General features: G+C 45.3%; 1 protein-coding gene across 1 annotated transcript in view; it reads left to right on the forward strand.

Moving 5' to 3' along the window:
* LOC135828089 (octapeptide-repeat protein T2-like) overlaps positions 1 to 11,307 on the forward strand; it is a gene marked incomplete at its 5' end in the record, with an annotated part of 14,199 nt that extends 2,892 nt beyond the window's left edge. The window contains 2 exons of the mRNA XM_065340523.1: positions 563 to 640; positions 11,117 to 11,307. Coding sequence (XP_065196595.1) covers positions 563 to 640; positions 11,117 to 11,307 — 269 coding nt within the window. The remainder of the gene's footprint in view (positions 1 to 562; positions 641 to 11,116) is intronic.
* Positions 11,308 to 15,803: the final 4,496 nt, after the last annotated feature.

Below are 15,803 nucleotides of genomic sequence, written 5' to 3' on the forward strand. Positions count from 1 at the left end.
AGAGAGGTAGAGAGAGAGGTAGAGAGAGAGGTAGAGATAGGTAGATAGAGAGGGAGAGGGAGAGAAATAGAGAGGGAGAGAGATAGAGAGGTAGAGAGAGAGAGAGAGAGAAGGAGAGAGAGATGAGAGAGCGAGAGAGAGAGAGAGAGAGAGAGAGAAGAGAGAGAGAGAGGAGAGAGAGAGAGAGAGAGAGAGAGAGAGAGAATGAGAGAGAGAGAGAGAGAGAAAGAGAGAGAGAGAGAGATGGAGAAAGAGAGAGAGGTAGGAAGGGAGGAGGTAGACGGAGAGGTAGGGAGATACAGAGAGATAAGGAGAGGTGGAGAAAAGGGCAGAGATAGAGAGGTGGAGACAGAGGTAGAGACAGAAATAGAGACAGCGAGGTAATGAGAGACGTTGATACTGAAAGAGTTAGAAAATGAGGGTGAAAGAGAAGTAGAGAGAAAGGTAGGGAGAGAGGTAGACAATGAGTCGGAGATAGAGCTAGATAGAGAGATAGGGAGAGAGGTAGGGGGAGAGGAGAGAGAGGGTAGAAAGAGAGGAGTAAGAGAGAGAGAGAGGTAGGGAGAGGAAGGTAGAGAGAGATTAGGGAGAGAGGTAGAAAGAGGTAGGGGAAGAGGGAGGGAAAGAGGTAGACAGACAGGTAGACAGAGAGAAGTAGGGATAGAGGTAGAGAGAGGTAGGAAAGAGGTAGAAAGAGAGGTTAGAGATAGGTATATAGAGAGGTAGAGGGAGAGAGAAGAGAGGGAGAGAGATAGAGAGGTAGAGGTAGAGAGAGAGAGAGAGAGAGAGAGAGAGAGAGAGAGAGAGAGAGAGAGAGAGAGAGAGAGAGAAGTGAGAAGAGGAGGATGAAAGAGAGAGAGAAAAGAGAGAGAGAGAGAGAGAGAGAGGGAGAAAGACAGAGAGAGAGGTAGGAAGGGAGAGAGGTATACGGAGAGGTAGGAGAGAGGTAGGGAGAGAGTTACAGAGAGATAAGAAGAGGTGGAGAAAAGGGCAGAGATAGAGAGGTGGAGACAGAGCTAGAGCCAGAAATAGAGACAGCGAGGTAGAGAGAGACGTTGATACTGAAAGAGTTAGAAAATGAGGGTGAAAGAGAAGTAGAGAGAAAGGTAGGGAGAGAGGGTAGACAATGAGTCAGAGATAGAGGTAGATAGAGAGATAGGGAGAGAGGTAGGGGGAAAGGTAGAGAGAGGGTAGAGAGAGAGGGAGGTAGAGAGAGAGAGAGGTAGGGAGAGGAAGGTAGAGAGAGATGTAGGGAGAGAGGTAGAAAGAGGTAGGGGAAGAGGGAGGGAAAGAGGTAGACAGACAGGTAGACAGAGAGAAGTAGGGATAGAGGTAGAGAGAGAGGTAGAAATAGGTAGACAGAGAGGTAGAGGGAGAGAGATAGAGAGGGAGAGAGATAGAGAGGTAGAGAGAGAAAGAGAGAGAGAAAGAGAGAGAGAGAGAAAGAGAGAGAGAGAGAGAGAGAGAGAGAGAGAGAGAGAGGAGAGAGAGAGAGGGAGAAATAGAGAGAGAGGTAGGGAGGGAGAGAGGTAGACGGAGAGGTAGGGAGAGAGGTAGGGAGAGAGTTACAGAAAGATAAGGAGAGGTGGAGAAAAGGGCAGAGATAGAGAGGTGGAGACAGAGCTAGAGACAGAAAAAGAAGACACCGAGGTAGAGAGAGACGTTGAAACTGAAAGAGTTAGAAAATGAGGGTGAAAGAGAAGTAGAGAGAAAGGTAGGGAGAGAGGTAGACAATGAGTCAGAGATAGAGGTAGATAGAGAGATAGGGAGAGAGGTAGGGGGAAAGGTAGAGAGAGGGGTAGAGAGAGAGGGAGGTAGAGAGAGAGAGAGGTAGGGAGAGGAAGGTATAGAGAGATGTGGGAGAGAGGTAGAAAGAGGTAGGGGAAGAGGGAGGGAAAGAGGTAGACAGACAGGTAGACAGAGAGAAGTAGGGATAGAGGTAGAGAGAGGTAGAAATAGGTAGATAGAGAGGTATAGGGAGAGAGATAGAGAGGGAGAGAGATAGAGAGGTAGAGGGAGAAGAGAGAGAGAGAGAAAGAGAGAGAGAGAAAGAGAGAGAGGAGAGAGAGAGAGAGAGAGAGAGGGAGATATAGAGAGAGAGGTAGGGAGGGAGAGAGGTAGACGGAGAGGTAGGGAGAGAGGTAGGGAGAGAGTTACAGAGAGATAAGGAGAGGTGGAGAAAAGGGCAGAGATAGAGAGGTGGAGACAGGAGCTAGAGACAGAAAAAGAAGACACCGAGGTAGAGAGAGACGTTGATACTGAAAGAGTTAGGAAAATGAGGGTGAAGAGAAGTAGAGAGAAAGGTAGGGAGAGAGGTAGACAGTGAGTCAGAGATAGAGGTAGATAGAGAGATAGGGAGAGAGGTAGGGGGAGAGTAGAGGAGAGGGTAGAGAGAGGGAGGTAGAGAGAAAGAGGTAGGGAGAGGAAGGTAGAGAGAGATGTAGGGAGAGAGGTAGAAAGAGGTAGGGGAAGAGGGAGGGAAAGAGGTAGACAGACAGGTAGACAGAGAGAAGTAGGGATAGAGGTAGAGAGAGAGGTAGAAATAGGTAGATAAAGAGGTAGGGGAGAGAGATTAGAGAGGAGAGAGATAGGGAAGTAAGAGAGAGAGAAAGAGAGAGAGCGAGAGAGAGAGAGAGAGAGAGAGAGTGAGAGAGAGAGAGAGAGAGAGAAGAGAGAGAGTGAGAGAGAGAAGAGGAGAGAGAGGGAGAGAGAGAGAGAGTGAGGTAGAGAGGTGAGGAGAGGAGGGGAGGAGGTAGGGAGAGAGTTACAGAGAGATAAGGCGAGGTGGAGAAAAGGGCAGAGATAGAGAGATGGAGACAGAGCTAGAGACAGAAATAGAGACAGCGAGGTAGAGAGAGACGTTGATACTGAAAGAGTTAGAAAATGAGGGTGAAAGAGAAGTAGAGAGAAAGGTAGGGAGAGAGGTAGAACATGAGTCAGAGATAGAGGTAGATAGAGAGATAGGGGAGAGAGGTAGGGGGAAAGGTAAAGAGAGGGGTAGAGAGAGAGGGAGGTAGAGAGAGAGAGGTAGGGAGAGGAAGGTATAGAGAGATGTAGGGAGAGAGGTAGAAAGAGGTAGGGGAAGAGGGAGGGAAAGAGGTAGACAGACAGGTAGACAGAGAGAAGTAGGGATAGAGGTAGAGAGAGAGGTAGAAATAGGTAGATAGAGAGGTAGAGGGAGAGAGATAGAGAGGGAGAGAGATAGAGAGTAGAGAGAGAGAGAGAGAGAGAGAGAGAGAGAGAGAGAGAGAGAGAGAGAGAGAGAGAGAGAGAGAGAGAGAGAGAGAGAGAGAGAGAGAGAGAGAGAGAGAGAGAGAGAGAGGAAAGAGAGAGAGAGAGAGGAGAGAGAGAGAGAAAGAGAGAGAGGCAGAAAGAGAGAGAGAGGTAGGGAGGGAGAGAGGTAGACGGAGAGGTAGGGAGAGAGGTAGGGAGAGAGTTACAGAGAGATAAGGAGAGGTGGAGAAAAGGGCAGAGATAGAGAGGTGGAGACAGAGCTAGAGACAGAAATAGAGACAGCGAGGTAGAGAGAGACGTTCATACTGAAAGAGTTAGAAAATGAGGGTGAAAGAGAAGAGAGAAAGGTAGGGAGAGAGGTAGACAATGAGTCAGAGATAGAGGTAGATAGAGAGATAACGAGAGAGGTAGGGGAGAGGTAGAGAGAGGGGTAGAGAGAGAGGGAGGTAGAGAGAGAGAGGTAGGGAGAGGAAGGTAAATAGAGATGTAGGGAGAGAGGTAGAAAGAGGTAGGGGAAGAGGGAGGGAAAGAGGTAGACAGACAGGTAGACAGAGAGAAGTAGGGAGAGAGGTGAGGTAGGGAGAGAGGTAGAGAGAGAGGTAGAGATAGGTATATAGAGAGGTAGAGGGAGAGAGATAGAGAGGGAGAGAGATAGAGAGGTAGAGAGAGAGGGAGAGAGAGAGAGAGAGAGAGAGAGGGAGAAAGAGAGAGAGAGAGAGGTAGGGAGGGAGAGAGGTATACGGAGAGGTAGGGAGAGAGGTAGGGAGAGAGTTACAGAGAGATAAGGAGAGGTGGAGAAAAGGGCAGAGATAGAGTGGTGGAGACAGAGGTAGAGACAGAAGTAGAGACAGCGAGGTAGAGAGAGACGTTGATACTGAAAGAGTTAGAAAATGAGGGTGAAAGAGAAGTAGAGAGAAAGGTAGGGAGAGAGGTAGAGAGGGAGGTAGCGAGAGAGGTAGAGAGAGAGGAAGAAAGGTAGAGAGAAAGATAGAGAGAAAGGGAGACAGAGGGAGAGAGAGAGGTACAGAGATAGGTACTTAGAGAAGTAGAGAAGAGAGTTAGAATGAAAGGTAGAGACAGAGGTAGGGAGCGAAATGGAGATAGACAGATAGATAGAGAGAGAGAGTGAGAGAAAGAGAGAAAGAGGTAGATAGATAGATAGAGAGAGAGAGAGAGCGACAGACAGACAGAGACAGAGAGAAGACAGAGACCGTGGCAGACAACACAGGCAAGCAACACAGGCAGACGACATAGGCAGGCGACACTCCAGGACACAGTTTAAGGTCATGTCCGGGACCATGAGGACTTGGAAAAACATTACAACCTGATTGCAGCATGCACATTGTTCTAAACATTTTGAATTAATTTACATGCCCCATCTGGCACCCGCTCTTGACAGAGCCACCCAGTTACACCTTTCTTGTCTTTAAGAAGCTGCTCGATAATCGCTAAGTTAACCTAAGCTGCTTGGTAATCGTTAAGTTAACCTAAGCTGCTTGATAATCGCTAAGTTAACCTAAGCTGCTTGATAATCGCTAAGTTACCCTACCCTTTTCCTACCTTTTCTTCACTAGCAGACTTTAAGAAAGAACTAACATTTCAATTATACAGAAGAATAGAGGACCAAAGAAGTACAAGTTACGTTTTAATGTCTAATAACACCACTAGTTACCAAACAAGCAGCTCATGCTAAAACATTGCACGACACTGACCAACGGTACTGACGCTCTACCCCTAGCTGGCAATCAGCTCTATCACGTCTTTTATCTCCACTCCAACCGATTGCCTATGATTTATTGAGTGATTGAGCTGATTGCCAGTTAGAGGTAGAACGTCAGTACCGTTGGTCAGTGTCGTGCACTGCTACCGCATGAGCTGATTGCAAAGACAGCTGCTATTCTGTACTCCTTCTTCCAGTGTCCAAGAACGTCCGGATCCCCCTTCACATACATGTACATGTACAGATAGAAGAGCGATCAGTTGCTGTTTTGCAACTCTGAGTTTCACGAACTGAACGGATCATCAGACGAAAATTGAATCTATAATAATAGGTAGCGGCACTTGTCTGCCGCCATCTTGGAATACTTAAAATCTCCCATTGAACAACTCGCAAGGCCAGTTTCTCCTTCTGCTACCGCCTCAACGTTCTACTGTGTCCTTTCTTAAAGAATGGCGTTGAAACTTGAATGTAAGCAGCGTGTACGCTACATAAAATTGTTACATAGACACTAATATCTTCTGTTCGTTATCCAAGTCAAAGACATACAGAGAGCATAGCTAACAGTTCACAATGCAAGCAATGTAGTTCTGATGCCAGGGAAATATTTCCACTTACAGTGTAGTATAACCCCAGCTAGCTGCTGCATGTATTGCCACTGACGGCACTCTCTTTGTTGCCCTCTAGGCTTTACTACAAGTACTACTTGCTATTGTGCTGGTCTGCCCACTGTGTCTCATGTATTGTTACTACGCACTGAACTAACTTTACTTGTCATCATCTTCGATCCGTGTGCCCCCACATCAGTGAAACCCATTTTCAGCGCGGCTGACACCAGCCCGGCTCTTATGAGCTTTCCCGACTTCGCGCAGGACTCAATTAATATTTCAGTATGACTCGAATTGAATGACTCCTATTACAGCGTGATTCAAAATAGCTTCTGACTCAATTCAACTCCACTGATTTCAACTCAAGGCAGAGAATAAACACAATGACATGTTACGCTACTGAACCAAGGTGTGTCGAACACCGTTGAGGAACTCCCGAACAGTCATCTCTTGATCTTCCAGTCTCCGCTGAACCGTTGGGACTCGGCGTTCAGTTGCGCATATTTTCGCACACTCCAGTGTGTCTGTTGGCCCGCTGCGTGTTGTTGTTGAACAGCAGTTTCCCACAATGCTTGCTCTTTTTGCAGCCCTTGACATTAATTTTTGACATCTGTATACTGAGCTTGGTGCTAGGCAAGGCTGGTCGTTCTACCGCGCTCAATTCTTTGGGCGTCCAAAACTACTGCACTGTACGCCCACGCACTGTCATGTACTGAGCTTGATGAGCTTGACCCTAGGCTGGTCATTCTTCCGCGCTACATTTGTGTGGCGCCTGACATTACTGCAATGTACGCCCACACGTCCCCCAACTAGTACAGGGCAATAGTTGATATCAAATGCTGTCAAACGGTCTGAAGACGTCGTTGGCAGAGCGACTGATCGTACATGTAGTGAGTTTTAGGGACACCCTTCCATCTAAGATATTTCTAGTGGATCTTGCTAAGTGTGTATGTATAGGATATTGACCAAGACGAGGTCATGGGAAATATAGACCGAAGTTGATATCAATATCCTATTTATCACGATTCCTTTGCCATAACCCCAAAATTTGAACCTTTAGGAGCTATTTTAACCTTTTTAGTATAGCATTTGTACTATAGTGTACATAGGATGTTGCCTATTTTGTGTACAAGACTGTAAGAACAACAGAGTTCAGCATCTGTAGCACAGTGGCTGGGTGGTATAAGGGGTTGCTTGAGATTCATACTGTTGTGGGTTCGAATCCTGCTTGTTCTCTTCCTTTGTCTTCTTTCTTTCAATTATTCTTTTTGAAGTGGAGAGAAAAATTCTAAGTCCCTCCAAAGTCGAAGGATTACAATGCCTAAGTGGTCGATATTGCGGCGATATGGGTAATATAGGACCAATCAAGGATCACGAGAATTAGTGGTCGATATAGAAGAGTGATAATGTGATAATACTAGTACTCACTCAGCTGAAGCACACTGTTACAGCCAGTTGGAAAAGAAATTAGAACTTCCTAGTCAAAGAGATAACAAACAGAACTTACTCACTGCAGCTGTTCAGCAGTTCTTCAGTTCTTCCAGTGTCCAAGAACGTCCAGCCTATCCTTCATAAACCTGTACATGCACGGACGGAAGCACGAGCAGTTGCTGTTTCGAGTTTCAGTCAAAACACCTGCATCTAGTAAAGAAAGAGCATAAAAAATCCTAATTGATAACAAGACTGGATAACTGTATGCAGTACTGCATAAGTCATATATGAACTTACATGTAAATAGGACGTGCAATCTCTTTTCAGTCTCGAATGAGTCATGGCAGAGAAACTTCTACCCGCAACAAAAAAAATAAAACCCTGTACGAAGTCAATAAAGAGCCATACCAAAACCAATCTGCGAAGAAGACAAGACACCTGTATACAATCATGAAAGATCAATGAAGGGACTTACCTCTGAGCAAAACACGAAACCGGTATGGAGCCATGAAATAGGAATATAGTAAACTTCAACCTGCACACAGAACAAGAAAACCTGTATGCAGTCAAGAAAACACAAGAAAGCAAGTTTACGTTTGAACATGACAAGAACCTGTATTCTGTCAGAAAGGAGGAACTTTCACCGTGAAACAGGCGAAACACCTATATGCAGTAACGAAAGAATATAATAAAACTTAGCTGAGAACAAGACGGGAAACCAGGAAGCAGTCCACATGGAGCCATAGCAACTGACCTGCAAAAATACGTACAATCTGTATCGAGCCTCGAAAGAGTCAAACAGGAAACTTCCACCTGCAAGTAAAACAACAAAGAAAGCTGTATGACGTCAAGAAAAAGCAACATACCCGTAGGAAACTTATCTGCGAACAAGACAAGACACCTGTATACAATATTGAAAGATCAATGAAGGGAGCTCACGTGTGAGTAAGACAAGAAACCTTTCTGGAGAAATGAAATGAGAAAATAGTTAACCTCTACCTACACAGAAGACAAGACACTTGTATGAAGTCAAAAAAATACAATATAGCACGCTTACCTTTGAAGATGACGAGAACCTGCGTGCAGTCAGTAAGGAGTGATAAAGTAACCTTCTTTGAGAAACAGACGAAACACCTGTATGAAGTAACGAAAGAGTATGTAGAGAACTTAGCCAAGAACAAGACGGGAAACCAGGCAGCAGTCCACATGGAGGCATAGGAACTTACCTGCAAAAAAGACGTACAATCTGTATCCAGCCTCGAAAGAGTCCAACAGGAAACTTCGACCTGCAAGTAAAACAATAACAAAAACTGTATGAAGTCAAGAAAAGGCAATATAGGAAACTTACCTGCGAACAAGACAAGACACCTGTATATACGACCTACAGTCTGTATCGAGTCTCAAAAGAGTTAAACAGGAACCTTCTAGCTGCAATTTAGAACTAAAAGTCCTGTCTGAAGTCAAGAAAGATAATTATAGGAAACTTACCTCCGAACAAGAACATACACGTCCTCTATGCAGTCTTGTGAATAAGACGTGAAATCTGAATCCAGTCTCGAAAGAGTCAAACAGGAAACCGCGACCTGGAAACAAAACAAAAACACCTGTATGAATTCAAGAAAGAGAAATATTAAAGTAAACTTATTTGCGAACAAGGCAAGACACATGGACACAATCTTCAACGGTCATTGAAGGGAACTCACCTGTGAGCAAGACAAGAAACCTGTTTGGAGCCATGAAATAAGAAATGGTGTACTTCTAAACGCACACTGGAAACGAAAACTGTATGCAGTCAAGACTATACACTATAAGAAGCTTAATTTTAAACATGACGAGACTCTGTGTGCAGTCTAGGCATTGGCGGATAATGTTTGAAAAGGTGGCAGATTCTGCTCGAAAAGCAGTGACATTGGCAGAACCATACAAACCTTATGGCGTGCAATTCCTCGAATTCTGGTCCATTTCTTTATCCACATACCAAACATGCATGAAATCTACCAGAAAAAGTACCAAATTCTGCCAATTTATCTGCCGGCATTATCCGCAATGGCCTAGTGCAGTCAGTAAGGAGACATTATAGGATTCTTCTCTGCGAAACAGACGACACACCTGTATTCAGGTAAAAGAAAGAGCATATCGGAATACTAACTGGTTCCGAGACGGCAAACTATATGCAGTCATGCATAAGCCATATAGGAACTACTTAGCTGCAAATGGGACGTGTTATCTGTATGCAGTCTCGAAAGAGTCATAATTATAGGAACCCACGTGGGAACAAGACAAAAACCTGTATGAGGTCAAGAAAGAGCAATATAGGATACTGTTGAGTTCGAAACAGGACGACTGACAACGGGAACAAGTTAGTGGGAACGACATTTATTATAGACGACGAGACAAGAGACCAAGACGAACGAAACGACTACATTGGGATTATTGACGAGTGAGAAAAGAGAGAGAGAGAGATCAAGTCTGAACGGCAAGATAAAGGGCCTGGGTAGCTATGGCAAATATGGGCGCGCAAGTAGCTACCCAGGCCAACGGAACAAAAGGAGACAAAAGGTGAGTACGTAAGTGCATGCAGGCCAGCTAGAAAAGGTACGGGAGGAGGTACCTAACATACAACCCCTCCATGAAAAAAAAATCCCGCGTCCTCGCGGAGAGAAAAAAAGAGAGAAAAAGATTTAAAAAATGAACTGGAGGAGAAAACACACAAACATACACACACACACACACACACATACTGCACGCGCGCATGGATCTCCCGAAAGTGTGTACTAAAAATGCACTCGTACACATCATTCCTGTACTACTTATTGTGTGTAATAACTATTGGAGTTTGACGAGGAACGTGAATTTCTAGTATTTTGCACGGCTAATACAGCCTAGTTACACTTTTGCTAAACATCCAAAAATTAGAGCGTGGCTCACCATGATCGGACCCCTAACTTGGTTATGTTTTACGAACACACGCGCGCGCACACACTACAAAAAAATTCACGAAAATAAATTTGACGAAGAAGCATACAAAAAAAAGAAAGAGAGAAAGGTAGCTGACCTGCATGGCTTGAACGAGAATAGACGAGGTAAGGTTGGCGTAGGAGAGACGAGGTTGATAGAGACGAGACGAGGTTGGCGTAGGAGAGACGAGACTGACATGGACGAGACGAGGTTGACATAGACGAGACGAATGGTGGTTGAGGACGGCTGGGCATGGGATGATCTCAGGATCGTGGGTCGATCAATAATCGGGCGCCAATGTTGAGTTCGAAACAGGACGACTGACAACGGGAACAAGTTAGTGAGAACGACATTTATTATAGACGACGAGACAAGAGACCAAGACGAACGAAACGACTACATTGTGATTATTGACGAGTGGGAAAAGAGAGAGAGAGAGATCAAGTCTGAACGGCAAGATAAAGGGCCTGGGTAGCTGTGGCAAATATGGGCGCGCAAGTAGCTACCCAGGCCAACGGAACAAAAGGAGACAAAAGGTGAGTACGTAAGTGCATGCAGGCCAGCTAGAAAAGGTACGGGAGGAGGTACCTAACAATACTTACATGCGAACAAGACAAGGCACCTGTACTGTAGACACTCTGACTCATGAAAGATCAGTGAAGGGAACTCACCTGGGAGCAAGCCATGAAACTTGTATGTAGCCATCAAATATGAAAATAGGAAACCTCTGCCTGCACAGAAACAAAACACTTGTATGCAGTCAAGAAAATACAATAATTATAGGAAGCTTACGTTTGAACATGACGCGTACCTGTAAGCAGTTGGGAAGGAGAAATAGTTATAGGAACCTTCTCACCCGAACAGGCGAAATACCTGTATGCAGTAACGAGAGAGCATGGTGAAAACTGAACTGAGAACAAGACCGGACAACGGTATGCAGTAAAAAAAAAGAGCTATTATATATTATACAGTCGACTTTGCTTAAAAAAGACCCTCGGGGCGGCGTGACATCAGAAAGGTGTCCTTATTCGCGCAGTGTCCTAACACCCGAAGTCTCACTATGTATTCCAGCAGCACACGTAGTCTAGTTCTCTTATGACATTGACCACGTGACCACGGAAGTGTTGCCAGTGTACAGTCATGTGTGTGGGTGCTTGATTCTACGCAGGGCGTCGTGAAGCCCTACACCTGGGAACGCTGGGCTGCGAAATGGCGCAAGGCGCAAATTTGCGTGCCATCCTTGGATTTCACTCAGCAAGAACAAAGAGAATAAAGGACCTCCATCGGAGAAAAAAGCAGCTACCTGCACTGAGCTCCACATTCACAGTCGTCACGTTTAGCTGTGGATTCCTGCAGTGACACCTACCCTTCACTGTTCTTTCTCAGGCGGTAGAATGCACGTTATGGCAAGTATCCAGAACCATTGTCGACGTCACATGCGAATGCAAAGACCTTTAGTGCCACAGGAGTGATAGTTGGTACAGCACTGTACTTGCACTTTCTATTACTTTCTATCACTCCTCTTTCACGCCTTGCTCAGCCATAGTATCTCAGATGGAATCACCAGAACTACTGTGTGCCCACACGTCCACCACCAACTACTAGTGGCCAGTATTGACATCAACAAATGATAACTTACCTCACAACAAGACGGGGAAAGTGTATGCAGGCCAACAGGAGCTATTATAGGATCTTACCTGTCAAAAGGCGTAACATTTGTATGCAGTCTCGGAAGAGACATCATTGGAAACTTTTACCTGTGAACAAGACAAATATACCAGTATTAAGTCAAGAACGAGTAATATGTGAAAACCTCTAGCTGCGAACAAGATAAAAAGCCTGTATTCAATGCAGAAAGAGCAAAATAGGAAACTGTCCTGCGAAGAAGACAAGACACCTGTATACAATCATGAAAGATCAATGAAGGGAGCTTACCTGTGAGCAAGACACGAATCCTGTTTGGAGCCCTGTAATTATAATGAAAATAGGAAACTCTTGCCTGCACACAAGACGAGACACTTGTATGCAGTTCGGAAAATGCATAATAGAAAGCTTACCTGTGAACGTGACGAGAAATCTGCATGCAGTCAGGAAAGAGTATTATAGGAATCTCAACAGCGAAAAAGACGAAACCATTGTAACTGCGAACGTTACGAAAACCTGTGTGCATTCAAGAAAGAGCTGGAAAGGAAACTTACCTGTGAACAAGACAAGACGCCGTATATGCGTAGGCTCCTATTTCCAGTCCAGAAAAAGCTGTATAGTAAACGTACCTTCGAGAAAAACAAGAGACTTGGAGGCAGTCAAGAAAATACAATAATTATAAGAAGCTAACCTGTGACCAAGACGAGAAGCCCGTGTGCAATCAGGAAAGAGTAAAATTGGAACCTTGTCCGCGAAAAAGGCGAGAAACCTCTATGCAGTAACGAAAGAGCATACAGAAAACGTAACTGACAACAAGACGAGAAAACTGTGTGCAGTCAAGGAAGAGCGGTATAGGAAACTTACCTGCGAATAAGACAGAGAAATCCGTATGCAGTGTCGAAAGCGTCATCTACTAGTATGTAATGCTGGTTTACCAGTGTTGTATTCTATACTAGTAGGAAACGTCTACCTGCGAACAAGAGAGCAATATGAGTAATATCATGAGTACTCTAGCTGATTAAAATGGGGGTAAAAATACACACCTGTCACAGTGGCAATATGGCGGTAAATACGTACCTGCCATCATACGCTCTCTAGGCTGCAAAGTTCTAGCACAGAGCTCTCATTCTCACCACCACCACCACCACCACCACCACCACCACTCCATCAGTTCGCGCCTGGCGCCTAGTCGATGCATGGCTGGTGGTACCGGTATCCGACAAAGCAGGCTGGGCCATACTGCCATACACCCGTATTCCGTGCATGCATTACAGTCTATGCCTCGAGTCACAGTGTACAGTGGATACATTATCATTTGTATACTGAGCTTGGTGTTAGGCCGGTCGTTCTACTGCTAAATTCTGGGGCGTCCAAAACTTCTGCACTGTACGCCCGCACATTATCATGTACTGAGCTTGATGAGCTTGATTCTACGCTGTTCGCTCTTCCGCGCTACATTATGTGGCGCCAGACATTACTGCAACGTACGCCCACACGTCCCCCAACTAGTACAGGGCAGTATAGTTGATATAAAATGCCGTCAAACGGTCTGAAGACGTCGTTGGCAGAGCAACTGCTCGTACATGTAGTGAGTTTTAGGTACACCTTTCCATCTAAGATATTTCTAGTGGATGTCGCAAAGTGTGTATTGTGATAATAGTACTCACTCAGCTGAAGCACACTGTTACAGCCTGTTGGAAAAGAAATTAGAACTTCCTAGTCAAAGAGATAACAAACAGAACTTACTCACTGCAGCTGTTCAGCAGTCCTTCAGTTCTTCCAGTGTCCAAGAACGTCCAGCCTATCCTTCATAAACACGTACATGCACAGACAGAAACACGAGCAGTTGCTGTTTCCTAACTCTGAGTTTCACGAACTGAATCGATCATTAGACGAAAATTTAACCAGTAATAGAAATGTAATGTACATACAGGTAGCAGCACTTGTATTGCGCAATCTTGTAATACTCAAAATCTCCAATTGAACAACACGTGTGGCCTTTTCCTCCTTCTACTATTGCCTCAAATTTCCACGTTTTCCTTTCCTAAAGAATGGCGTTGTAACTTGACTGTATTATTAGTGGCCTGTACGCTACAATAAACTGAGGCATACATATAGACACAAAATTAGCTGTGCGTCTTCTACAAAAGTCAAAGAAATACAGACAGCAGAGCTAACCTTTCTCAACGCGAAGAATGTAGTTATGGTGGCACGGGTACGTTTACAGCTACTATACTCCCAGCTGTAGCACGTATTGAGAGCTGATGTGCGGGGTAGCGCGGCGCCCACATATCTTCCACTTGAACTCTGAGCTTCATGCGGCGCTAGGCAATCATCAGACACTTGAACTGATACTCGGATCTACCCAGCAGTACGAAGTAGTGGTTGCGACTTCGGCGATAATTTGTAAGAAAGGGTTTGCTCCCCACACCGGAGCTCGCGCTATTCCGCCGACTTTACTTGACACTTGACTGACTCACGACTGCCATCCAGAGCACACGAGAAGTCCATCGAACCTTCGACTCGGCAAACCTGTCTGGTGTTCACAGGGTGTTTGTCGCGCTGGAAACGGAGCGTCTCTGTAAGTTTGTATCCCTGGTGATGTTTGTGCCTGGAGAGCACTATATAAGTGGTGCTCTTCAGGCACAATCTTCCTCAGCCTACTCAAGCTCAACTGATGAGGGGTGAATTCCCCGAAACACTGTGTATTGAGCAGGGAGTGGTGCTTTCTTGCAGGTTTGCCGAGTCGAAGGTTCGATGGACTTCTCGTGTGCTCTGGATGGCAGTCGTGAGTCAGTCAAGTGTCAAGTAAAGTCGGCGGAATAGCGCGAGCTCCGGTGTGGGGAGCAAACCCTTTCTTACCCAGCAGTAGTTGAATCAACCATAAGTACTGCTGCATTGGTGTCTTCAACTGCATATCTCATGAATACCCTCTGCCAGCGAAAAAGACGAGAAACTAACTTGTCAGCAGTAAAGGAAACTTGTAGCTGCGACCAAGACAAGCAAACCTCCACCCGTAGTCCGAGCATGCATTACAGTCTATGCACAGTTGAGTCACAGTGTACAGTGGATACATAATCATTTGTATACTGAGCTTGGTGTACGCCCACACATTGTTATGTACTGAGCTTGATGAGCTTGATTCTACATTATGTGGCGCCAGACATTACTGCAATGTACGCCCACACGTCCCCCAGCTAGTACAGGGCAGTATAGCTGATATCAAAATGCCATCAAACGTCCTGAAGACGTCGTTGGCAGAGCGACTGATCGTACTTGTAGTGAGTTTTAGGTACACCTTTCCATCTAAGATATTTCTAGTGGATCTCGCTAAGTGTGTATTGTGATAATAGTACTCACTTAGCTGAAGCACACTGTTACAGCCAGTTGGAAAAGAAATTAGAACTTCCTAGTCAAAGAGATAACAAACAGAACTTACTCACTGCAGCTGTTCAGCAGTCCTTCAGTTCTTCCAGTGTCCAAGAACGTCCAGCCTATCCTTCATAAACCTGTACATGCACAGACAGAGGCACGAGCAGTTGCTGTTTCGTAACTCTGAGTTTCACGAACTGAATCGATCATCAGACGAAAATTTAACCAGTAATAGAAATTTAATGTACATACAGGTAGCGGCACTTGTCTTCCGCAATCTTGGAATACTCAAAATCTCCAATTGAACAACACGTGTGGCCTTTTTCTCCTTCTAGTATTGCCTCAAATTTCCACGGTTTCCTTTCCTAAAGAATAGCGTTGTAACTTGACTGTACTATTAGTGGCCTGTACGCTACAATACGCTGTTACATACATATAGACACAAAATCACCTGTGCGTCTTCTACAAAAGTCAAATAAATACATACAGCAGAGCTAACCTTTCTCAACGCGAAGAATGTAGTTATGGTGTCACGGGTACGTTTACAGCTACTATACTCCCAGCTGTAGCACGTATTGAGAGCTGATGTGCGGGGGGCCGGGGGAGGGGGGGGGGGGGGGGGAGCGCGGCGCCCACATATCTTCAACTTGAACTCTGAGCTTCATGCGGCGCTAGGCAATCATCAGACACTTGAACTGATACTCGGATCTACCCAGCAGTATGCTTATGATAGCACCCGCTACGACTGGTACGACCATGGTCGTACCACTTTTCGAAAAGCGTGGTCCGCCCGAAACGTGCAAAACCGTAATAAAAAAAATCAGGATCCATTGACGCAT

Source organism: Sycon ciliatum, chromosome 12, assembly GCF_964019385.1.
Source record: "Sycon ciliatum chromosome 12, ocSycCili1.1, whole genome shotgun sequence".
Lineage (NCBI taxonomy): Eukaryota > Metazoa > Porifera > Calcarea > Leucosolenida > Sycettidae > Sycon > Sycon ciliatum.